This window comes from Microtus ochrogaster, chromosome 16 (genome assembly GCF_000317375.1).
Source record: "Microtus ochrogaster isolate Prairie Vole_2 chromosome 16, MicOch1.0, whole genome shotgun sequence".
NCBI classification, from domain to species: Eukaryota; Metazoa; Chordata; class Mammalia; order Rodentia; family Cricetidae; genus Microtus; species Microtus ochrogaster.
In genome coordinates, this window is record NC_022018.1 from 6630766 (window position 1) to 6656161 (window position 25396).

The following is a 25396-nucleotide window of genomic DNA, read 5'->3' on the forward strand; positions in this document are numbered from 1 at the left end:
TGTGTGTGCACACATGTGCATATGCATGTGTGTGTCTATGTGTGTATCTGTATGTATGTGTGTACATATGCATGTGTGAGTCTATGTGTGTATCTGTGTGTATGTGTGTGCACACATGTGCATATACTAGTATATGTGTATTGTGGAGCATTGTGGAGGTAAACGCACAGTCTCAGGTGTTGATCCTCTCCTCCCTTGTTTAAGAAAAGGCCTTTCCTGCTGTTTGCTGCTGTGTGCACTAGGCTAGCTGGCCTGAGAGCTTCTGAAGAGTCCCTGACCTTCTCTTCCCATCCACTCAAAGGGATGTGCTGGGATTGCAGAGACCTGTGAGATACAATGGCCATCCCAGAAAACGGGCAAGGACAAGCCTTCCATGCGAGGTGGTTTGGGCTCTGAGCCACATGTCTCTATGTGAGCACAATGAGTGTTGTTTTCAAAGGGTGTTACTCTATCAGTACACAGTTGTCCAGCGTCTGCCTTCCTGTGTGCTCTGGGGATCTGAACTCAAGTCGTCAGGCTTGTGGGGCAAGCACTTTATCCACTGAACCATGGTCCAAACCCTGAGACTTTAGACAAATGTGCTTTTGGGTCATTTAAGCCTGTAGAGCCCGTTCTGCTTTAAATACACGCCTAGTTTCCTGCATGAGCCCTTTGTAGATCTCTGCTATGATAAATTTTAAAGACTGTGCATGAACTCAAATAATCTGACCCTGCTATTATGGAACACTAGGCAAGCATGAGGATCAACCTCCACTGCCCAGCAGAGTGTCCATTTCTGGATGGGTGGTGTTCCATCTCCCCTAACATCACTTAGTGGAGTATTCCCGTACATCACAACTCTATCAGCATCCTCCTTCCTGGTCTCAACTCTTGAAATTTTTTGTCTTGAAAAAACTTGAGCTCTCTTTCCTAGTTCTGGGGATCAAACCACTCTCTTGAACATACTAGGCCAGTGCTCTAGACTTGAGCTATACTCCCAGCTTTAAGGGTTAAATATTTACAATTCTACTTATTTGCCTGGTAATTTCCCTTTGTCCTTTCTTGATCTGGCACTTAATAAAAGGAATCCCACACTAGCTCAGAACTAAGAAATATACAGGTATTTATTAATAGATAAAACTTACAAATCAGGATTCTCTGCTTGAACGATGGATAAAGATGAGATCCAAACAAACCGAACCAGCAAAACCGGGGTCCAGGAGGAAAAGCAGAGAGGAAGAGAGGATGCTTTTGCATCCAGGTAAATAGTTATGAGGCCATGCCCCAGTAGGCGGGTAGTTGTTAGCTATACACCTTTCTGGCATGTTCTCCCTGAGTCAATTATGCCTTTGATGACTACAGGGACACTGGAAAGCTGTGGTTCTTCAAATCCAGGGCTTTGATTTTCTCAGACTAGGAGAAATCTGACCTGAAACCTTCACTCTTGGTTCTCAACACCTAGAAAAAGAGATGATTTCATGGACTTCCTCTCTTTCTGTCTTAATAAATCCACGAGAGTGAACTCTCTTCTGATGGAACACACAGGCTGTTCCAATCTCTGCTTCCAGGGTGCCAGTTTAGTCACAGGTTGGCAGAACCATTCAGTCTAAGCAATAGTGGGCCAGGGTCAACCTTCCTGGGCCCCTGCTAGAGAACTGAATGGTGCCTTTGTCGCTTGCTGGGTTATTAATTCTGTCTACTTGCCCACAGCCCCAAGTCACCTCTCCCTATGTGCTTAACAGTAGGCCATTTTCTTTCCACACCCTACCTATATTTCTTGTCTGTTTTTCATATTAATTTGTGAACGGTTTGACCGTTTGCTGCCGGATTCATTAGACATGCATTATTGTATTAGCTATACTGGTGAACCCTCAAACATAACAAGGATTAACAACATTATCTCCTAGTATTTTCCATGTTGAAAGTAAACCATTAGGTAGAAATTTAAATGTTTCTCTAGTTAGAAAGTGCCATAAGTCTGGACAGATATTAGTCCTTATTATCTGAGAAATAACAAAGCTACTACCGGTATTAATTTGTAGTGTGGTTTTACTTTATTTTCTATCATTAAAATGTTTTTTTTTCTAGATAAGTGTGTTTTCATTGTTTGTCCAAAACAGTTGAGACATGCAAACAAATGACAGCCATTTTTAAAGTTTTGACTTGCACTTCCCACAGTGGGAAGCAGGGTCAACACGCTGCCTTTGACCTGGTACCAGTCGGAAGGTGGGAAGGTGTTAATTGCCACAGAGAGTTTTATGGGTTGGTGCTAACATCTCAGCAGGCAGCAAAGGTGGGACAATGGCCAATCCTGAGAACAAGCAAGGACAAGCTTTAGGACAAGCGTTTATAGGCCAATTGTCTTCAGCTCTTCGCCTCACCCTGCTTTGTGAGCACACTGAGTGCTATTTTCAAAGGGCGTTACTCTATTAGTACATAACTGTCTAGCGTCTTTATTATCTGCATAATTAAAACACAAATACTTGGCATAGAGATTCAGTGAAAGTACTTGGTTAATATGTTAATTTATCTCTTAAATCTATTCTAGCCACACTGCAATCAGCACTCTTGAGGTTTGGTGAACACAGCTGGATTTTGAGAACATTCCCAGCAGGGTTGAGAAACTAATTGCCCACAGTCTTTATTTAAATTATTTTGTAAAAATCTAATTGCCCAAAGTATTTACTTAAATTATTTTTTTAATCTTTCAAGTTTTTACATATATACTGAGTTTTTTGAATGCAACAATTATGTGCCCCAAAGTTGATCTTTTCACATTAATTACTGCTGTATCTTGCTAGATTTTCCTGATAGAATCCGTGCTGAGTGTTCTGTTTAGGACTTGATTCAGAGCCACCAGGGAAAGCTTAACGATACAACTAAGTAATTTTTTTTCTTAAAAAAAAAATGTTGTCAGTCTCTGGAAAAATCTTCAGTATTTTTTTTTTTTGTAAACTAATAAGGACTTCATGCATTTAAAAATACATTAGAAGCCACATACTTTCGATGTTATTAACTGAGGCTTTTTAATGAAACTCTACCGCCACCATTCTGACCAGCCTGAAGCCAACCGAGGAAGAAGCATAGGACTGATGGGTTCCCAGGACGTGGCTCCTGATTGGTTACCTGCCTAGGTCAGTTACTGGGATGGATGAGCTGAGGCCAGAAAGTCCTTGCAAACCTGACTGAACGCTGCTGCTACAGAGGAGAGCATTGGGACGTTCATTGTTAGAGAGAAGGAGAAAGTGGGCCTTAACCTTATCAATGGAGACCCCATTAGAGTTTGTTTTTGAAAATATTGCTGGGGAAAAATTTAATTAAAACACATCTAATTAATTAATTAATTCCATGTACAGATTGTAATTAAATTATCATCAGTGTTCGGGGTAGCAGATCCTTCTCTTATGTTAATGTTCTCAGACTGCAGAGTCACACAGTCTGTGCACTGGCCATGAGAACTGACTTCATCACGATTGTGTTTTTCAGGCTTTACAACCCCAATGAGTAAAGACTCAAACCCACAGCAAATACTTTAAAGAAACCAAATGTAACTCAACAAGGAATTATCTCGCAGCCTGTTCTTCCCCGCAACAGCTTCTGGAGCCGCTGAACCCAGTTTTTAGCATATTTTCAGACTCTTAAATAGTAGTAAGTTTAGAATTAAATAGAACATGAAATTTTTTAAATTTTAGAATGAGCAAAACACAAAAATAACCTTAGTATTCTAAATTTAATGTTCTGGTTTGATGTTTCAATTTAAATTGGCAAGGTATTTCCTTCAGTATACTATAAGATTGGCATTTATTTAAAAGAAAGAACTAGGACAAGAGAAAAAATGTTTAAAGGACAAAGGCAAACAAAAATCACTTTGCTTTTCAGGCTGGGGAAGTCTCATGACAGACCACTTGCTTAGTCGGTCCAGGGCCCTAAGCTTCTGCCCCCAGCATCTCACACACACACACGTGCGCGCACACACATTGATTTGAAATTTAATATTTTATAAGGGGGTGAATAGCATGATGTGGACATAGAATCCTTAGTGCTTTCAAAAGAAAAAATTATTCTAACATTGTTATATTATGTCTGATAATTCAAGTGATTTCTGTAGCCTTTGCTATTTGAGCTTGTCCAGTTACTGGGGGAAAGACTTGCAGTTTTTGATGGGCAGTGAGGAGAGGCAGGACGATAGGTCACTATTCACTTCTTCTTCCTCCTTGCTGCTCTTCTCCTGGAGTCTTGAGTATCCGGTTCTCTGATCCATACATTGTAGGCGTCTTAATAGTGTGTTTTATATTTAAAACAATATCAGGGACTGGAGCTTCCATACTTAGTGGGGGCAGAGCCGGTGTGAACACTGAGAGCTGAATCAGCTTGTGAAGAGTGTTAAGTGCTTATGAATTCTGAAAGTGTGTATCCTACCACACACAGCTCCCTACCACAGTACTGGAACCCAGCAGATGGGGGAACACGGAGTAAGTGTGGCGCTGGTCATCCCCTTTGTGTCCTGGCTGTGTTCTGAATCTTAGCTAGGTACACATTCAGTTTAGCTTAGGCTTGAACATTAAAATTTGCGATGGCTTCCATCAAGTTTTACCAGAAAATTCTGACATGCTCTTCCTTTTGGTTTATGAAAGCGGAAAATAGAAAAATTTTTCACGAACAAGAGGTTGAAAAATGCCTGGTGACCCTCCTGGGATCGGACAGCGAAGGAACCAAGATTGCCGCTTCCCAAGCTATTTCAGCCATGAGCGAGAATTCCAGCAGCAAAGATTTTTTCAACACCCAGGGTGAGGAAACCGGGGACCACCATGTTTGAAGGTTACTGTGCCCTGGGTTTGAACTCACGGCTTACACTCGTTTCTCTGCAGGGATTCCACAGATAGTTCAGCTGCTCAGAAGTGACAATGAGGAAGTGAGAGAGGCAGCTGCCCTGGCCCTGGCAAATCTTACCACCAGCAGCCCTGCGAACGCCAAGTAAGTACAGGGATGTCACTGCCCTGCCCCAGCTGTGACAGTTGACTTTTAAGATCACACACACACACACACACACACACACACACACACACACATATGTAATCTGACTTTCATTATTCCTCAGGGTCTCTTATGAAAGTAGTTTCTGATTGGCCTATTTCACCCCCCCCCCCCAAATTGGGACTATTGGATTTTGTTGAGAAACTTCAAACCATTATACCCATTTGTCAAGTTAGATCCTTGAGTTTGTGAGTACCTGCTCCTCTGTGGGGGGGGGTGTGCGTGTGCGAGCATGTGTGTGTGTGTGCACGCGCGTGTGTGAGCATGTGTGTGTGTTTACATGTCCATGTGTACAGATGCATACAGAGTCCAGGCATCATTCTCTACCATTTTCACTTGGTTTTATTTTTACTATTTTATGTGTATGGATATTTGTCTGTCTGTGTATCTGTGTACCATGTGTGCACTCTGTACCCACAAAGGCCAGGAGAGGGAATTGGATGCCCTAGAACTGGAGTGACGGACTCTTGTGAGCAGCCACGTAGGTGCCAGAAATCAAGCCTGGATCCTTTGGAAGAACAGCCAATGCTCTTAACCTCTGTACCATATCTCAAAGCCCAAATTCCCTTCATTCTGGAGACAGTCTCCCACTGAACATGAAGCTCACCAATTCAGCAAGCTTAGCAAGTCAGTGGGCTCCAGGGATCATCCTTGCTCCTTTTCCCCAGTGCTAGGATTACAGGCATGTGCAACCGATCCTGATACTTTTCATAGGTGCAGGGATCCGGACTCAGGACCTCATGTGTGTGCAGCAAGCGCTTGACTGACCGAACCATTTCCACAGCCCCTCCACTAACTCATACAGCTTTCAGTTCCGATGCAAATGAAAGTAAGCAATGCTAGAAATATCCTTGACAACATTATTAAAAACGATAGGTAAATGTTAAAGAGTCTCAAGATCCATTTTGAAAGGATGTAAACATTAGAGAAAATGGGAGCATTTCTCTAATGAACACAAAGGAAGGAGGGTAGGGGAGGAGATGCCTTCTGATTATGAACACTGTTGGTGGAGGCCGCCCAGACTCCAGAAATAATCACACAGAAATCTGTATTAATTACAATACTGTTTGACCAATAGCTTAAGCATATTTCTAGATAGCTCTTATATTCTAAACTAACCCATCTCTATTAATCAGTACATCATCACGAGGCTATGGCCTACTGGCAAAGTTTCAGTGGGCTCCAATGGAGGTGTCTGTCTCCTGTGGCAGCTCTTACTCCACCTTCTTTCTCTCAGCATTCAGTTTAGGTTCCCCACCTGACTTTACTCTATTAAAGCCATTGGCCAAAAGCAGCTTTATTCATTAACCAATAAAAGCAACAAATAAATAGAAGGACCTCCCATACCAGGAATACCACACCATGGAATGTGTTTTGTAATCATTTTTAAAATTAGTTACCTAAAGTAGTCCATCAGTAATGAGACAAAACTCTGCAATCTTAGCTGACTTGCCAGGGTTCACCTATGTGTAAATAGCTGAGCTGGAGACTGAGCCCAGGTCTGTCAGATACCAAAGGCCATGCTCCTTTCTCCACAGAAGGTGATACAGTCTTGCAAGAGAGGGATTTCCTGAACCCAACTTTCAAAAATAAGAAAATCCTTTCCCTTCCATGCATCTCACTTAGTATGCAAGCTAACAACTATTTCTCATCCTTTTGTGTGTGTGATGTTCTGGCTAAAGTTCCCTTTCTAACTTGAAGCATGTTCTCCTTTTCCCCTCACAGAGCCTTTTTCTTGACTATTCTTCCTCTTTCTCTACTCCCATGTGAGCATTTTATAAATTGTTAGTGGAGTGACTAACTACACTAGTTATGCCCTGTGAAAGCCGCCAACACCAAGGGCGCTCCTCTGTCAGAGGCAGTCGGCATGGCTTTTGGAGTCAGCGGCATCACTCTTTCCACCCAAGTGCTGGCTTTTAGGGTGCCTCTGACCCAGGAAGCAACAGTTTAAAGACAGCAGCTCTACCATTTCAGGAAGTTTTATCAGTGACATTAAAATCTCTCTGTCATATGCTTGTATCTACGTATTATCCGAAATGCTATTAACAGACCTCCAGAGTGTATGCCCTCCTCCAGAGTGTATGCCTGCCTTGATCTGAGTCTGGCCCCTGTGAGTTCACAGTTCTGCATAAACCCAAGGAGGTTGGAGGCAGCTGGTCCTCTCAGGGACTTGTCTGCTACAACCAGATTCTCTCACCTCTCAGGAGTGTCCTTCGTTCCTTCCACCTTTTTTCGCTTGTGTTTGGAAAGGCCTTCACGGGTGCTCTTTGAGAGAGATCTGTATAGTCTCACTTTTGGTTTTTTTTTTTTAATCTAAAAATATTTTTGAAAGTAAATATTTTTAAGATTGATGTATTTATCATTTTAGATGTTTGAGTGTTTTGAGTGCACATATGTGTGCATAGCCACATTCATGACCTTCCAAGGTCAAAAGAGGGCTTTGGGCCCCCTGAGATTGGAGCTGCTGGCTGTGGTGTGGTGCTGGGGATCACACCACAGTCCTCTGTGAGAGTAAGAGTAACAAGTGCTCTCAACTGCTGAGCCAACTCCCCAGGCCTAAAATAAATAGTTTTTGGAGTGAGTCAGTCTTGGTATATTTGTGCCAGATGCTGAAAACTAGAATCAGAAAGATCTTATAGTCAACCCAAATCAGGGAAGCCAGCCAACTTGGAGATCCTTCTAGAATGCTAATAACTCGATGATTATAAAGTCAAATTCAACAGAAGTGACAGCAAATGTGATTGGTTATTTTTAATAGAAAATGTTTTCTCCGTTGATTGTGGTTAAACACCAGTTAGCATAAACCTGGCTTTCCTGGGGTCCACAGAATTCTCTTTTTCAAAGCAAGCTATTTCACAGAGACTCTTCCAGCATGAGCCATTCCACTGCTGGGGTGGCTGAGTTTGTTTTTCTAATTGCTTTCTGTGGCTCATCGTGAAGGAAGGGGCAAAGCCAGCGCTGAATCCAGGTGCATTTGAGAGCTGTTGGAACACTTACCCACTTACCCGTTTCCAACCTAATTAGTAACAAGGCCCTGGAGTCTCTATAAGCACTGTGGGTGTGTCTTGATGAGTCCTTTCTCCTATAGGCACCTTTTGATGCGCCTAAAGTGAATTTCTAATTCTTTTTTAAAATAATAATTTTTACTTATTTTTGAAATACAATGTATCCTGGTCATATCCACCACTACTCTCCCTATCCAATTCTTTCCAGGATGGCACCCACACCCACCCCTCCTTTTCCAGCTTTAACTGTCTTTCTGTCCCCTGAGCCACACTTAGTGCTGCCACTCCGGGAATGCGTGCAGGGTCATCCGCCGGGGCATGGACAACCTACCAAAGGCCACCCTCCCCCAAAGAAAAGTAACTGATTCTCTCTCTCCATCAGTCATGAACTGTTCCTCAGCTACTGCCTCAGAAGCCCCTTCTTCCTCCATGCTAGAATTCTTAATCATCACGATTTTGTGCCAATAACCACAGCTCCTATGGGCTCACATGTGCAGCAGCGCTATCATACCCAGAGGACAGTGTTCCATGTTCTTCCCATTCTCCATGTCTTCCATGATTTCTGTGCCCTCTTGTGAGATGCGTCCTGAGCCTCTGCTGGGGTAGGTATCTCAGCTAGGGCTGAGCACTTCGTTATCTATCCTCAAATTCGGGGCATCTTCTGGAGTTAGAGGCTTGTTTTGCAACCTGAGTGATGTATGGGTAAAATGAAATTAATTCAATTAAATTAAATGATGCCAAACAAGAAAAAGAAAAGGAGAAGGAAAAGGGAGAAGAAAGAGGAGAGAGGAGGAGGAGGAAAGGGAGGAGGAGGAAAAGGAAAGAAGAAAGAAGAAATAGCCAGGAGAACTATACTTGGCAGTGACTCTTTTTGCAAAAAGGATAAATGCTTTTTCATTCAAATTTTTATGATCTAAAAATGGAATTTTATAAGCTATCTATAAATCAATTTTTCATCTAATATATTTGATCTCAGGCTACCATGTGTCTCGTATCTCACATGAAAACACATTTACCTTTAGCAGTGATTTGTAGATGGGAGACTTTCTCAACAGCAAATACCAAGCCCATCCAGGCCCCTTTGTGGAAGGTTTGAAACCCCTGAAGGGCTCCAGGACTGCTGGTCAATGGTCTCTGGGAATGTGGCTTCAGGGATGCTCAAGCTTTCTAGACCGTTCAGCCTTTCTTTCTTCACAGAATAACACTTTAAACAGTTTGCAATGAATTTGAATGGAAAGATTCTTTTTTTTAAAAAAAAAAAAAAAGACTTATTTATTTATTATGTGCACAACATTCTACTTGCATGTAGTGCTACAGTCCAGAAGCCAATTATGGATGGTCCCATGTGGTTGCTGAGAATTGAACTCAGGACCTTTGGTAGAGCAGGCAATGCTCTTAACCTCTGAGCCAATTCTAAATTGCTCCCATTCTCCCCTTGTGTTTACCAGGCTACTGAGGCCATAGTGGGTTGGGGTGGGGGTAGGGCCAGAAGGTGAGAGCCTGGTTGAATCCGAGACTGAACTTCTCAGAAGAGCTGTTTTCCCTTAACCCTTAGGGGGCATGAAGGCCATTCAGCCCCACTGAGTGCAGATTCTGGGGGAATGGTCTCCCAGGGTTTCCAGAGTTTCTCTGGGCCCTTTGTTGGAAGGCTGCATTCATTCATCTTCAGTTTCTGCTTGGACCTGTCTGGCTGACTTCTTAACTTCTTCCCTGCCAAAATTCCCTTGAAATCCCTTTTGTTCTGTGAATCAGAAGCCTGGGTGCCAAGTAACTAGCCTTATCCAATTTTATATGCAAGCCATAAAGGAGGGTGTGCTTCTCAGAGGCCCTGTCTAGCCCACCTGCCAAGTTCTCGTAAATGAGATTGTAGCTTACTTCAATAACACACTTACAAATTAAAACATTGTTGCAGAAAACAACCAAGAGTAAAATAGGCCATAAAATAGGTTCTAGAAGTCCCTTCCACTTCCAAGAGTATATTTCCTGGAGCGTTTTGAACTCACAGTCCTCTTGCCTAGAATGTTTTTCTAGAAAGCAAAGTCACTGTTCAAATCCCCTTGGGAAAGCTTTCCACCACCGCTACCAGTGCAATTGAAACACTACTATCCACTGCCCACCCTCATTCACGCTCTGCCTCCCATCCTGTGTGGCTAGCCTGTTAGCTTGATTGCTGTTTATAGTGTCTCCCACTATCACTAGATCTGTGGAGGGGGCAGTCTTTCTCTGTATCCCAAGTATCTAGAACAACATTGTCCCACACATGGGGTGGAGGTGGGAGAGGGGGTGAGATTTAAAAAACAAAAATGAAAATGTCACCCAAAGTGAGAAACGGAAAGTTTAGTGTGATGGGGAAGTGGCAGTTGCGAAAACAGGTAAACTGAGGCTGCTGGAGGACCCTAAGAAGATGAAACCCACTGAAAAATATTTCTGGGTGGACCAGGAAGCGAGAGAAGTTCCAGTCGGGGCTGGGGAGGGTTGAAGAGTGATCTGTCTCCAGAAAATCCCACCAAGATCTCCAAACTGATATTTACCATGACAGTTGAACGCTAAAGGAGACATCTGCTGTCTCCGTCAGACTTGGGTCAAGTAAGCCTATGCCAACGTCCAGACTTGGAGTAGGAGCGGCTCCGAATGAAGATGAAGATGGCGAACTGGAAGAAATGGCTCCAGAGGATTACTGGAGAATATTGGAAGGGGGAGCCAGCGGCAGCCAGCCCCCAGTCCTTTAACAGAAGAGCCTGGGGTTTCTATACCAGAAGCTGTTGAAACGAAATACAGGAGGTCATCTTGGAAACGTCCACGAACAAGACAAGTCAGGGAGCGGCTTTGAAACTGGGATGTGATGGGTGTATAGTTAAAAAACCTTAAAAACAAACCAAGGCAAAAGAATAATTTAAGACTGTATTTGAACTCCCTTTTTGTCTTCTCTTTTTGTAAGAGATTAAATGGAACACTACTAAAATATGGGAGTTTGAAACTAGAAGTAATCTTTGTTTTACATACAAATCCAAGACATTTGTTTGTTTTGTCATGTTTCATGTGGTTTGTTTGCAAAGGTGACAGATGATAAAGAAAAAATCAGGATTTTAGACACAACTATTAGCACATTAAAAGGGGTCCCTTTAAAACTCTGGGTAGTTCCTCTCTGACTTCCCTAGTCTTTAACCAATCTGGCTCCCAGGAACAGCCTTCTAGAGAAAGTGGGTATTGTACTGAAAAGAAAACATTACTAGACTCTGGACAAAGAATACATTTAAGTAAAATTAAACTAGACCAGCCCTCCTTTTCCTTATGGGCATCCTATACCTTGTATTGCATTGCCAAGAGAGAGTATGAACTTAGATTTTACACACACACACACACACACACACACACACACACACACACACGCACATGCACAAATCTTCCCCACCAAATGTTATGTGCAGTATTGAGTATTTGAAATAGAACACTTGGCTTGAATGGACTTTGTCTGCTTTCACGAGTCTTCTGAGAACATCATTTGCTAATCATAGGAAATCAGCATTTTGAATGTACTTCTCCTGGTTTTTGTTCCTAGTTCCTGTGATTCCACCAGAACTTGAGGCAAATTCTAAGGAAGGAGATTTAAAGTCTAAGCTACCACCTAAAATCTAAATGTGCATACAGAGTTGTTTGGTTAGTTTTCATTTTTAAAAGGTTTGAGTGAAAACACACCCACACGAGAAAGAGAGAAAACACACCCACACCCACACCCCCACACGAGAAAGAGAGACAGGTAGACGGGAGGAGGTGAATATGGCATTGTATGAAGACAGAACTGGAAAGAGGCACTTCCTATGTCCTCCCTGGAGCAATGCTACTAACTTGTTAGATCCAACTTGAGCAGGACTCATGGCAAGATTTCTCACTAGTACAATTACACACTTTATCTGAAACATGCAAGCAGTGACTAGTGGTGTCTGAAGCACACTTTAATTCCTTAAATAGAAGGAAAGCAAACACGTTCTTCTAGTCTCTTGCTACTTATAGTCTACAGATTTGTGTGTTGTAAAGCTTGTTTAGCAATTTTGGTTCTGTGTTGTATACTGGTGATTTTTAAAAGGGTGGCAGTTAAACACACGTTTAAAAACAGAGTCATAGTCAAAATAATCAGATGGGCATTGATTTACATAGACCTTTTTTTTTAAATTTCAGTTTGACAAGATTCACTGATATTAAAATACCAGTAAATACTAAAGTAAAGACATTTCTCTCTTCCTATATCGAGTTTTGGTTGATAACTCTTTTGGGTCAAGTAAAGAAGATGTAGTGACTATTTTAATAAGCAATAAAATGGGCTTAGTTTGCCTACATAAATATAAGTTGTTTGTGTATCTTGATGTAATAAAATTATATAGAAACAAATTATGCTACGTACATTTTCGTTGTTTTACTTAAGAGTATTACCAACTGTTGACTTGTTCGTGGAGGCATTAAATGTGTGGATACGCATGCCTCATAGAAAATCAGTACCTGCTTAGAGAGCTCTTTACCACCAAGCAAACCGAAGCGGCCCCCAAAGGTTGTCATGTCCAGGGAAAGCATCACTTGGATCCCAGAGGCCACCCCAGGTCAATAGTGTCTTCCCTCCCCAAGCTTTCTGGTCTTGCCTTCAGTCCTTTGTTTTCTGCGAATAAAGGTTAATGAGTGAGAAGCTACAAACAGAATCAAAGCGCTCAGCTGAGAGTTAAAGGCGAGAACCGCCAGAGTCACCGGTTAAGAGGTGAAAGGAGAAAATAGGAGAGGTGGAAACAAGCCCAGCTGGAAGAGAGGGCGGAAACGGAGCTGAAGCAGCAGCGGGAACAGGTAGCCCCCGGTTCGCTCGTCACAGCTGCCTTTCTTGGCGTGCTGCTAATCTACTTGACAGTCCTGTGTGTAATGATTTTTGGAAATGAGAAGCTATTAATTTTTGGACATAGGAAATATCTTCAGTTGAATTTCATGTTTTATTTACTCTGTACTTTTCTACCCAATTAATCATTTCAATTTTTTAAATAATTTATCCAAGTGCAGAGAGGATGATTTGTAGTTGACGTCCTTCTGAGTGGCTGGTTCTATATGTAATGAGGATATTTTAAACAATTTATAATGTCACTGTCATCTGTTGGATTCCATCAGAAGTAGAGTTTTTGGAGTTGCCCTGAGAACAGAAAGGATTTGGTACCCTTCATTTCCGTTTGCACTGCTAACTAAATTTACCCCTTTGATAAACCGTGGAGATTTGAAAGTAAGTATAAATGTTGGTTGGGCATCTTAAAGTGATACCATTTTTTAAAAAATATATAATTTTAGCAAATAGCAGTGAATGGATATAGAAAGCAAAAACTACAATCATTTTAATACCTAAGAGATGAAAACTGATAACCAAGGCTTGATTGTTCACAGACAACACACTTCAACCACACTGGCCTTGACTCTTCATAGACACCCCACCTTTTCTCCTTAAAGAGAATTTTAAAGGAGTTTTTAAACCTCTTCGTCCCCATCCTCCTGTGAAAATTTCAGCTTATTGTACAGCTTCTCCACTGTCCACACGAGCAGCAACTCCAGAAATTCTGAACTGCCGCATATAGACTAGTCACTTAAAAAAATAATACATTGATTAGATGTCAGGCCAGCTCAAGCCTTGGAAATAGCAGAGGCAAGCTCGTCTCTGGGGGGAGTTTTGCTTTTGTGTGAGCTCTGGCTGGGACACAGGAGCTGGTGATGGGTAAGGCAGGGCTAGAGTGACCACATTTCATGGATGTACGTGAGAGAGTGCTTTGTTAACGTTCAGACAGCTTCAGCTGTCTATCCATGTCAGGATGAATGGCTGGTCGTTTTGTAGTATTGGCTTAAAATTTCTTTTGACTAATATAGAAATAAAGAAAAAAATCTTAAATTTAGATAAAGCTGGGGGAAGACAGGCAACACCACTTTAATGTTCATGAAGATTATTTGCTATCTTGTCTAAGAGAACGATATAATATGTGGAGAAAAATATTTAGGTGCATCCCCAGTATAGTCTTTTCATATACTATTGCAAAAGCCAGTACCTCATCAGTATGTCTCAAGACAAGCCAGGACTCACTTAGTGACCATGCGATGTGACAGTCCTGTCATATAGTCAGGGACGGGCTAAGCTGAAGCAGGAATTATCTCTGGCCTAAAGGGTGTATGTGTTTAAGGTTAAAAAATTATTACCCAATTAAATAAAGCTGGAGGTGGGCTGTTAATATAATATGCTGTGTTTATTTATTTTACCGTTTCTTGTTATGTCTTTAACTTGTAGATGTGGGACTGGTTATCCTTAGAGCAGCCAATATTTTATTGTAGAATGATGGCGGTAACAGAGAGAGCAATGACCGGTTATTTTGAAGACAAGAATGCAACAAAACACGTCTGTTAAAGAGGCCACACGCCACGCCTTTTCTTCTCCCTCGGCATCCCTTGCAGGCAGGGACACTGCGTTTGTGTGCTGTCGTCCTTTGAGAATTGCCACTAGACCCACTTCTCCGCAACACTCAGATTCACTTAGGATAAGTAATCTCGGGACTCAAAACACTTAAAGAAACATTGGCCATCGAAATGACCCATGAAAGGCGCAAACTCAGCGCATAGGTTTGATGTGTGGGTCGGACCTAGAGCCCAAGCCGCGCAGTTATTGTCTTTGTCGCGTAGCGTTCTGAAGAAATAGGTTTTCTGTGTGATTTCCCTTCACCCACAGCGGCAGGAACCGCGTCTTCCTACTGCCCCCTAGTGGCGACTCAGGAGGAAGTTGGGGGAGGGGCAAAAACGGATCTCTCGCTCTGTGTTTTAATGAAACACACACTAATTTAATTTGAAACACTCTGGTGAGTCTAAAATAATATTTTTGGAACATTATTAAAAGATTGTGATCTGGAAAGCATTTCATTGTGATAGTATTTTACTGCTAACTACACGGCTAGCAGATGTTTTTGTCTGTCTTTGTCCCTTTCTGAGGTGCAATCATTTCAAAATGTTTTGACACCTTTTTTTTTTCTAGCGGTGACTGAATTTCTTCAGTCGTGCTGTGTTATCAAGGGGACAAACGCAGCATGTTTGAGCAATAGACACTAATGAATCCCATTGTAATAGAAAAGATTATTTAAAATTTTTGTGTAAATTTGTTGTAAAATTCTAGAAGCTTGGCAGTCTCCCAATATAAGTGACATGTGACACAAATTGAGCTGGTTTAGGAGGGCTGGTTTTGTTTGGAGAACGTTTTTTAAATTAGTGATGATATTTCAAAGAGCTTGGTAATTTAGAAGTCCTTTAAGAGCCCCCACGATTGGACAGTAGGTAAAGACACTTGTCACTAAGCCCCCATATCCTGAGTTCAGTGCCCAGGTCTGACCTAGTGGAAGCAGAGATAGGACGCTCAAGGGTTGCCCTCTGACCTGCACACACATGCCGTGGCGCAGACATGTTTATGATAAATAAAGTAAAAAGTGCTTTGTATCTAAGTGATAAAACAGAAAAAATCTTCATGGTATGTTTATGAATTAATTATTCCTGTATTCCTTTTGTCCAAATTTACCGAGTGGCTGTTTCTCTGGTCTACCCTTAGCTCCCTATTCCTGTCCACATGGTAGAATCTTGTCATTACTTTGCTTATATTGGCTGGGGAAAAGTCATACTGAAGTTAAAAGTACCGAGACTGAAAAACTCAGTTTTCAATAAAACCGCTGGGTTCCCCCCACATGCTTTGCGTTGGCGGATGCTTGCCAGACCTTGACAAACAATTTGAATTTGATTAGCTACCAGTTTTGTGAGGCTCAATGAATCTCATAAAATGTTCAATTAGAAAATTATCCGCGCTGCTTTTATTACCTGCAGAGCAGAGCTGATATTTGCATAACATTTTAAAGTTGCTGGTACTCTCTGGTTTCTGGCATTACTGACTTACACAGAAAATTATCAAACAGATTGGATAGGCTTAGATTATTTCTCTTTTAATTTGAATCCTATTTAAAGCTATACGTTAGTTTGTAGTCACCCTTGACTTTTCATATTAATAATTCCCCATGGTTTTTCTCCACTCGGAAATAGTCCCTTACCGCTGATTAACTGTCCCTCTGTGGAAAGGCTCTGGTCTGATCGTGAAGAAGCAGCCTCTTTTCTAGTCCCGCTGATGTATTTTGGCTAGCTGAAAAGTTGTCTGAAAAATGAAGGTTTCCTTGTCACATACACGGGCTGAAATGTGGTCTTATTTTCCCGTGATCTACAAAAATCCGCCTGCCAGTGGCTAATGGATATTCTGCTGCTGTTGGGAGCTGACAGTCATGGGCAGGTGTTAAGCCAAGTACCCCAGTGGAGTGTATCTTTGGATCTGACAGCAATCATATGTGTGAAGGACTGTCCTTGTCACTGTCATGTGTTCATGAGAGAGTAGAGGCACGACACTTCCCCGGGTTACCCCAGGTAGTGGGCAGGACACTTGCCCGGAGACCACAGTCTGCCGGTCTTCCCTGGAGCCACCGTCCTTCTCCCCACTCTGGCAGCTTGTCTCCACGGTGTCTCCACCATGTCTGTCGCCGAGCGGGTGTGGGAGGCTCTTGTCCTTTATGCAGAACTCAGTCTGTGTCTCCAGTCCCTTTCTTTCCCTTCTCTTTGCTCTCCCTCCATCTTTCTCCCCAGACTCCTTTGCTTCTCTCTCTCTCTCTCTCTCTCTCTCTCTCTCTCTCTCTCTCTCTCTCTCTCTCTCTCCTCTCTCCCCCCCCCATCTTCCCTGCCTCTCCTCCTCTCTCATTCCTTGAACAACATCAAAATGAAGCAAGCAGACTCCACATTTGCTTTTCTTGGAGAGGGAGGCCAGTCACAGAAAATATTGTCTTCTGAAAAGATTGTAATGCTTGAAACACTGATATCTGGACAGGATGGCGTGTGGCTGTGATCCCAGCACCGAAAGGTGGGGAGGGGGTATTGGGAGCGTAAGGTCTTCTTTGACTACATAGTGAGCTGAAGTGACCTGGTCTATAGGAAACAAGGCTTCAAGCAAGCGAACAGATGAACACTTTCTGTCTATCTGGATTGGTTCTTCCTCAGCTAGAAAATAATAGCTGGACTGTAGATTGCGCACTGGTTTGGACCTCTGAACCACTCGGTTCGTCAGGTATTCCATCTCTTCCAATAGTCTCTTCTCTGCAGAAATATCTTCCAATAGGGTCTTGAGGAACTGCCCCTCTCTTATGACGTGTTGTCATTTATCTATGCACCTTTGATCTTAGGTGGATTCTTTCATGATCACATCCCTGCTTTCTCCCAGTGCTTTCTGTGTAAGGTGCTGCTCCAGCCATAGAGATACGATAGGAATGGAGTCAAAGGTCCTGGGGACCTGTATTCCTTGAGCTTGCCTCTGGGAGATGTCAACACAAAACTATTATATTTTAATTTTGAGAGCATGGCAAGTAGCCCAGGCTATCCCAATCCTACTGTGTTAGCCTCCCAAGTGCCAGGATTGCAAGTGAGCATTAGCACAGCAGTTGTCTTAAAAGACTAATTTCCAACTGTAACTAAAGCAAAACATCATGTGTCATAAAGAGAAACACGACCCTGAGGTCTTAAGAGGGGTCCCAGGGACCTGCATGGAGCTAACTATCCAAGGAAGAGGACATAGCTCAGTGCTGCTGATTTGCATTTTTTCAGTCATGTTAGAATATCCAGTGTCCTTATTAAGAAAAGAAAATGATATCTTTAATTACCGTGGAATGCTATTCCATGTCATTTACTGATATTACAAACCAGTTTCCAGGGGAAGCAGAAACACTTGATAACTGCAAAACCATTTATTCTGAGCAGCCAAACACCTTGGCCATCATTCTTATTTTATTAGGAGCCGAGGCAACCGTGTGAAATGAAGAACTTGTTCTCTCCCGTGGTGGGTAGCTAATTACTGCAGAGCCACCCAGCTTTTGAGAGGGCAGCGGACATGTAGGGAAGTGAAGAATTGTGATCGACTAGATAGGTCAATAAATACCCCTCGTCACTGTGTGTAAGAAAATGACATTTGATTCCCTTGGACTTTGATCGACTACCTCCAGATCTGTAACAAAAACAATTTGGGATGTCTGTGGACGTGCTGGGCTAGCACACTTGATTGCATAGCTCCTCATAGAACTATGTGAAGAACTTGTAAACATAGTTCTTCATAGATTGCATGGAAACCTTAATGTCAGAGAAGCTGTAAGAAAAGAACATTCTTGAAGCCTCAGAGCAACAGCCAAGGCAGATCATTACCATACAAACAGTTTTCATTCCCATATTTCTGAGTATTTTATTGCATCTGTATTTGTGGCTAGCATTTACCTTATAATAATCATCTTCTACTTTAAAATATTTCATTTTAAGCATATGCCTACAATTGTGATTTCCCCCTTTAGAGCCAAGGGTTCTTTAAACATTATTTAAAAGAAGAACTCTTCTGGGCTGGTTTTGTCAGCCTTGGTGTGCAGCTGCAGTTTGGGTGTGTGTGCCAGCATTCTGAAGCTGAGAGCGACCACCAGGTGATCTCTGTTCTCAACTCTGAAACATTGTATTACACTTTCTGTCTTTTGGTTTCAAGCTTCGCCTTTAGCAGCCGAGCCATCTCTCCAGCCCAACACCACAGTTTTTGGATCATTAAAAGCCATGAGGAACAGAAAGAGAGAGTCAGGACTTCTGCCCTCTGTATTCTAGCTCTGGCTGTGGTAACCAGGAGATGTCCCACTGCCTACTGGTCAGTGGGTGCTGGGCTTTACCTGCACAGGTCTCCTGTCAGCTGGCATAGCTACAGGTGTTCTCCTAAGCCGTGCAGAGTGTGCCACTGAAGCCTGGCTGTGCCAATATGTCCTCCTTGGTGTGACAAAACTCGAAGACATATGAAAAGTCATGCTGATGGGAATGGTTGTAATCACTGTTAACAAACAAGGTTCTTATTGCCAACATTACCATCTGTTCCACCAGGTTCCACATTTTACCCTGTATGTGGGCTCTGTTAAACAGATTTCCAGAGTGCCCAAGGTCACCCTTGATTCATGTAACCAGTCATTACAGATCTGTTGAACATGACTCTCAAACCAGCAGAAAGATCCAATTCCAGAACCAATGGTGCAGCTTTGTGGCACACTCAGAATTGCAAAGACAGCAACTCCCCAGATATAAGGAATGAGCAGGTTCCTAAGATATGCTTTGTTTAAAATGTAAAAGTCCTTTACTGACCCTCATCTAAAAGCTGTCTCAATGTAAAAGAGCACTGTGGTGAGGATTGGATGGACTGACCTCCATCAAGGTCAACCTAGACAAAGAAAGTGGACATTGCCCATTGTTAGCTCCCTCTTTGTCCTTTCTCAACACACCCAAAAGTTTTCTTCACTACCCTGAGTTAATCCAAGGCGTTAAAAATAGTTTGGTCTCCCCAAAACTGGAGATACAAATCAAATAAGAGGCAAACCGACTCTAAGAAGTCTGTAGTAGACAGTAGGCCCAGCAGGGAAGGGGGTGATTGAGAGAGAGGTCACACCAGGACAGCACAGAGCAGCTGAACCGCTATCAGAGGAGATGCAGTTCTTCAGGCAGAATGCAGGAGGGATGGGGAAGGGTGTTTAGGGCAAAGGGAACATCATTGTGAGCAAATACTGGGAAATAGCATTGCAAGCCAGCAGTTGATGCCATGGGTATAATGGAATTTTTTCCTTAGTGAAATCTAGTAGCCATTTTTTGTTGTTTTTGGCTGTTGTTTTGTTTGGATCTTTGTTTGTTTGTTTTTTATTTGATTGCTTTGGGAACTGCAGTGAAAATCTGCTGAATTCCTTGACAAATGTTGTGAAATAATTATATTTTGCTGTGTTGGATTGTGAATGTTTGTGACAAAACATAGTTTTCTGAACAAAAAGAAATGCGTACATTTAATAAAGGTTCAACTTCAAGTTTTAAAAAAGAACTGAGGCATCTAGAAACCCTTTCTTGAAGAAAAGCCACTTGTGCCAAACTGAAAAGGGATTATCCAAAAGAGAAGGATGCCAGAAGTGGGAAGTGTGCTGAGGGGACACCCAGCAGCAGGGACAGGGGAGGAGTGGGCTCGGAGCAACAGAGGGAGACAGAGACAGGTGTCCAGAGCTTTGGAAGCTGTGCCGTGATCCGGGCTTTATCCTGGCAATGGGAAACCAGGAAAGTCTGGAGTAGGCAGTACGATTATAATTTAAAATCCTTGCATTAGAGATAATAGATAAAGATAGAGAAAGGGTTGAAAAAGTGTGAGACATACTAGGACTTACTGATTGATGTTCCCTGTGTCGTGATGGGCTTATAATTCCGTAAATCCATTGAAAACTGAAATTAAGCCCAAATGCCGTTTATACTCCTAATCTACCTGACATCATAGCCTCATGATACAGCACACTGTAGAGTAGGGAGGAGGTGGGCAGGGAATGGGAAGGAATGGATTATGGCATATGTTGATATATTGCCAACCTGGCAAGAATGTTCCAATTGAAAACCTGTAGTATGAATTCGATGGAATGTCTGGAACTTCTGAAAAATCCCAACTTAAACTGTAAGTCAAGGACGATTTGAATGCGTGGACCTTCTTTCTGTAGTGGTGCTAATCCACATGAGAGGGGGTCAGGTTGGATTTAGCTGGAGAATGAAGAAAGGAAGGGGTGAAGGTGAGAAATTGCGGCAGTGGGCGGTATAGGCAGGGCCTGGTTGGGGTGAACGCACTGAGCGGTGAGACTGCACCTCGGCTCTGCACACAAACACACAGATGTTTTTATTCATCTCCATATTTGTTGTTAACTTGTTTTCTTTTAAATTTACACTTAAACTCATTTGAGTAAACTCCAACTGGATGGCAATGAATGATAGTAAATATCAGAAAATATTTCCCAACTACTGCAGTGACATATGGCCCTGTAATTTCAGATCCCCTAATCCAGCAGTGTGACTTCTGTCTCTCTCACTCGGGTAAAGCTGTTACTAAAGAAGCTGAAACATGGTTTTAAAATACGACAGCCTTTGGTCTCTGGATGTCCACATGAAAAACAGGAAAAAGCAAAACTATATCATGAGTTTGAAAGAAATATGATGAATGTAACTTTTTTAATATACAAATCCTGCATTTTATTTCTATCTCTGTAATTTGTTTTTAGACAACAAGGGTTTGGTGTTCTGCTACAAACTCATTTTAGTGATTGTTTCTAGAGTTACACAGAAGATAAACTAGAGGCAGAGGGTGGAGGTCCACTGTGTACCTTTCTTCCCAGGGACGAGAGCTTACTTTATTTCTGGGAGGCTGTTCTGCTCAGGGCAGGAAAAGTTATCTTCCTCTGTGTACCAGGAACTTGGGCTTTTTAAGCAGCTATGTTTTTATGGACTTCTTTTATTGTCTTCATAAAGAGCATGAAAAGAGCAGAAGGCAGCCGTCCACTAACCAAGGCAAAGCACGTCTTTACCATAAAATGCCAACTCCGAGCACAAGGACCAAGAACTCAGGATTCCTTATGGAAATCCTCAGTCTTGACCTGCTATTTCTTAGTTTCATTCTTTTCCTCTTGCTTCTGCTCATCCTCCTCCTTTTCTTCCTCTTCCTCTTCTTCTTTCGAAATATAAGCTGAGTCTTTTATATTATTTTTATTTCATTTGATTTTTTGTGTTTGGTGTTTTGCCTGCTTGTGTTTCTGTGTACCACTTGAATGTCTGGTTCTCGGAGACTAGAAGAGGACATTCAGTCTCCTGGAATTGGAGTTACAGGTGGTTTTGAGCCATTGAACCAAGTCCTTTGCAAGTAACTAGTAAGCAAGTAGTAAGTGTTCCTAAGTACTAAGCTGTCTCTCTAAACCCCCCCCCCATTTCTTAGTTTCTTGTTATCATGAGAAACTAACTAACTAACTAAATAGCTAAATAAATAAATAAACAAAATTATATGTGCTCTTTTAATTTTCCAAGAATAAAAATCCCTACAACTTGACAAAGGAATCTTGTGTCTTAGGCAAGGTATACTTGTAGTGGTTATAGATTTGAAGCATTTGACATGAGGAGCTGGGTTGCCAGTGTCAAAAAATTACTCAAAAGAAGAGGAGTTTTGAAAAGATTTCAACGTTTGTCAGCTAGAAAAATTACACTGAAGTTGAACTTCCAGGGGTTGGGAGGTAGTTTTGTGGGAAAGCGTGAGTTCTATTCCTGGCATGTGCACACAGAGACACACAAGCTACAGAAAGTTTCTTAAAATTCAGTATGTGAACTCTAAAAATTACATCAGCAAAAAACAAAAAATTCCTGATAAATATGTAAGTTCTAATTTATTCTTATTGCTTGGTTTTCAGCTCTTAAACTAAGATCAAGTGTAAAATCTTCCTTATTTATAAAAACAAATGATCACTTAAGAATTATCCTAAGGAAATGAAACTAAACATTGACTCCCCAGCTACTGTGCTCCGATGTGGGCCTTCCAGCATGTTTATACAAGTCAACTTTGGTGACATCGTTCTAAAGAATGAAAGATGTCATAGGAAGGGTCAACTGTATCCTAAGAGCAAGCAGCAACATGGAAATGAAACTGGGTATCACCTTCTCCTTGAGGGCAACAAGTATGTTGGAGGGACGGGCCTAATTAGTCAAAGATGCAGGCAAGCGGACCTGAGGGTCAAGCCTGCCAGCCCATCATTAACCCGGGCTTTGTCCTCTCTCTGTCTGAACTCCTTTACATGGTCATCACCGCCTGCTCTCCCCGGAGACCACTGGGCTCCCTACTTAGATTTCACTTGTCATCTGCTCTGTGATGGACAGGACAATTGTCATAACTTTTGTCTTTGAGGACACAGGTCATCCCTCTTAGTAAACAAATCTAGATGATGTTACCAAATCAAATACATGGGGACACTGGTGGCTAAACTAGACAAATTTACTTTTTTCTTCAGTTTTTCTACTATCCTAAAGGAAAAAGAAGACATCCAATATAAGTTCAGGGTGTTCAAATTTGAGATGTTTGTTATTGAATGTATGGGATGATGTTGTTTTGTTGTCTCGGTGACTTCTACTAATATGATTTAGGTGAATATTTGTTGCTAACGTGATTTTGTGTTAGTGGAATTGAACCTAAAGCCACGAATGTGCTAGGTAAGCACTCTACCAGGAAGCTACTTTTCCTGACCCCTTTGCCTGTTTTCCTTTTTCCTTTGAGACTGGCTCACCAGGTAGCCAAGGTTAAATTTGAACTTACTTCGTATTCCAGACAGGCCTTGAACTCCTTGCTGTCCCCATAACTGAGATGTCAGCCCTGGCAGGTTTGCCCCTGTGGGTCCTTTAGGGCCACTGTGCTCCTTAAATCTTATTACATGGGTTATTTTTCAGGCACTTAACACAGTGCGGCCCCTCCTATTGAATGTTTTTATCTTTAACCATCACAAGCATGTCTTGGTCAAAATGCATGACTCCTTTGTCAAGTATGAGGAGTTGCAGTTCATCAGCTGTGGGGAAGTGAAGGCAGAATCTGAAGTCACCAGTCAGGTCATAGCCACAGCCGAGGGCAGACAGCTATGACTTAGACATGGGTGTTAGTGCTCAGCTGGCTTCCCACACTGGGACAGTTCAGAATCCCATGCCTAGGAAATGGTGCCACCCATAGTGATGAAGTTTTTTCAACCCAATTATCAGAATCAGGATGACCCCCCCCAAAAAAAATGCCCCAAAGACATGCAACCAAATCAGGACGACACCTCACTGAAACTCTTCCCAGGTGACTCCCAGTTTTCATCTTCACTGAGGAAAAATAAGCGAACAAACACCTAGGATTTAAGAGACCTGAAAGGTTTTAGTCATGTATTTTTCTGCAACCCAAAGAAATGATGATTTGATTTCATTAATTTTCCCCAGAAAGCACTTACATCACTAGCACCCCATTCTGGGTTCAGTGCACAACAAACCATCCTGTCTCTAAAATCGTCTCTGGGCTTGTTGGAGTGAACTCGGTTACAAACTCCTCTGTTACTGTCTTGAACTGATAGAATAGCAATCCTTTCTCCCTGCTGTGCACAGTGCAGCTGCAGAAGCCGACGCCATCGACCCGCTGATAAACATCCTGTCGAGCAAGCGGGACGGAGCCATCGCCAATGCTGCCACCGTGCTTACCAACATGGCCATCCAGGAACCTCTGCGCTCGGTCATCCAGAGCCATGAAGTGATGCACGCGCTGCTGGGCCCGCTGCATTCCACGAACACAGTGGTGCAGAGCACGGCGGCGCTCACCGTGGCTGCCACTGCCTGTGATGTGGAGGCCCGCAATGAGGTGAGGCTGAACCGGCACGTGGCTTGGAGTCATTCCATCTGCTCAGACCACTACCTAATCCTCTCTAACTGCTCTCATTCCTATTGGCACCGTTTCTTCCTACCCATTTACGGGGGCATCCAGCTGGCCTCTGGGTATTTATTTTCCTACTACTCAGTGCCAGTACTGTGTTGGATGGTGGTGATCTGATGAGAAGCGACAGGGCTGTGCCCATGCTATCCCGCACTTGCAGAGGGTCTGTTTAGCCTGGGACACTGTAGAAGATTCTTTCCTGCCTTCCCTCCCCATACTGGCTCTTTAGCCTGTGACCCTCCTTACACCATTGCAAAGTCACAGAGGTAAGAATGATCTTTATGTACAAAAACCCCGTGTGACTCACAACTGCTGCCCAACGGCCCAAGCAACAGCTTTTCCTAGAATATCACAATACAGATACACCCGCTGTCTGCAAGCCCATGTGAATGTGCTCTCTTATTTTGCCTCCTCCGTTTCTCTGCATGGAAAGGTGGTCTGCCTTTTTATCTACCTGGTAAATTCCTCTTCCCATTCAAAACCAGCTCTACCACCTTTACCAGTTTTTTTTTTCCAGCCCTTCAGTTTGGCGGAACCGTTCCCCACCCCATGTCTCTCCTTGTCTTCCTACTCTACTTTTTATGGTTCTTAAAGGAAAAATTATAAACCCCTTCAAGCTTTGGGGAAAGGAATGGAATCTTCTGACCATTGTCCAAGTAATTACTATATACATGATACATAATGTTTATTTATGTATTATTTATCTTCAGGATCTCACTATATAACCAGGGCTAGCCTCTGGCCTGGAGCTCATCACCCTTTCCCCCTCTACCCTCTGAGAACTGGGACTATAGATGTGGGCCTCCACACCTGACATTCATAATGCCTCTTTAATGAATAGATGTTAAATGAATGAGAAAATAAATGGATGGAGGAATTAATAAGTTAGCTCTCTGCCAAAAAACACACACATTAGATTTCTATCTTGCTTTATACCCAGAAATAAATATGGTCAGAAAATTAGCTTCCTAAGCATACCATGCTTCAAATGCACCAGTGATTTCTGTGTGGTGATGCATGGATG

At 42.5% G+C, this 25396-nt stretch overlaps 1 protein-coding gene across 1 annotated transcript in view; it reads left to right on the top strand.

Annotated features, from left to right (window-relative positions):
* Nucleotides 1-25396, top strand: part of Armc3 (armadillo repeat containing 3) — a 95312-nt gene that overhangs the window by 43522 nt on the left and 26394 nt on the right. Inside the window, exons 9-11 of the mRNA XM_026782867.1 lie at nucleotides 4614-4766; nucleotides 4848-4953; nucleotides 24051-24300. Coding sequence (XP_026638668.1) covers nucleotides 4614-4766; nucleotides 4848-4953; nucleotides 24051-24300 — 509 coding nt within the window. The remainder of the gene's footprint in view (nucleotides 1-4613; nucleotides 4767-4847; nucleotides 4954-24050; nucleotides 24301-25396) is intronic.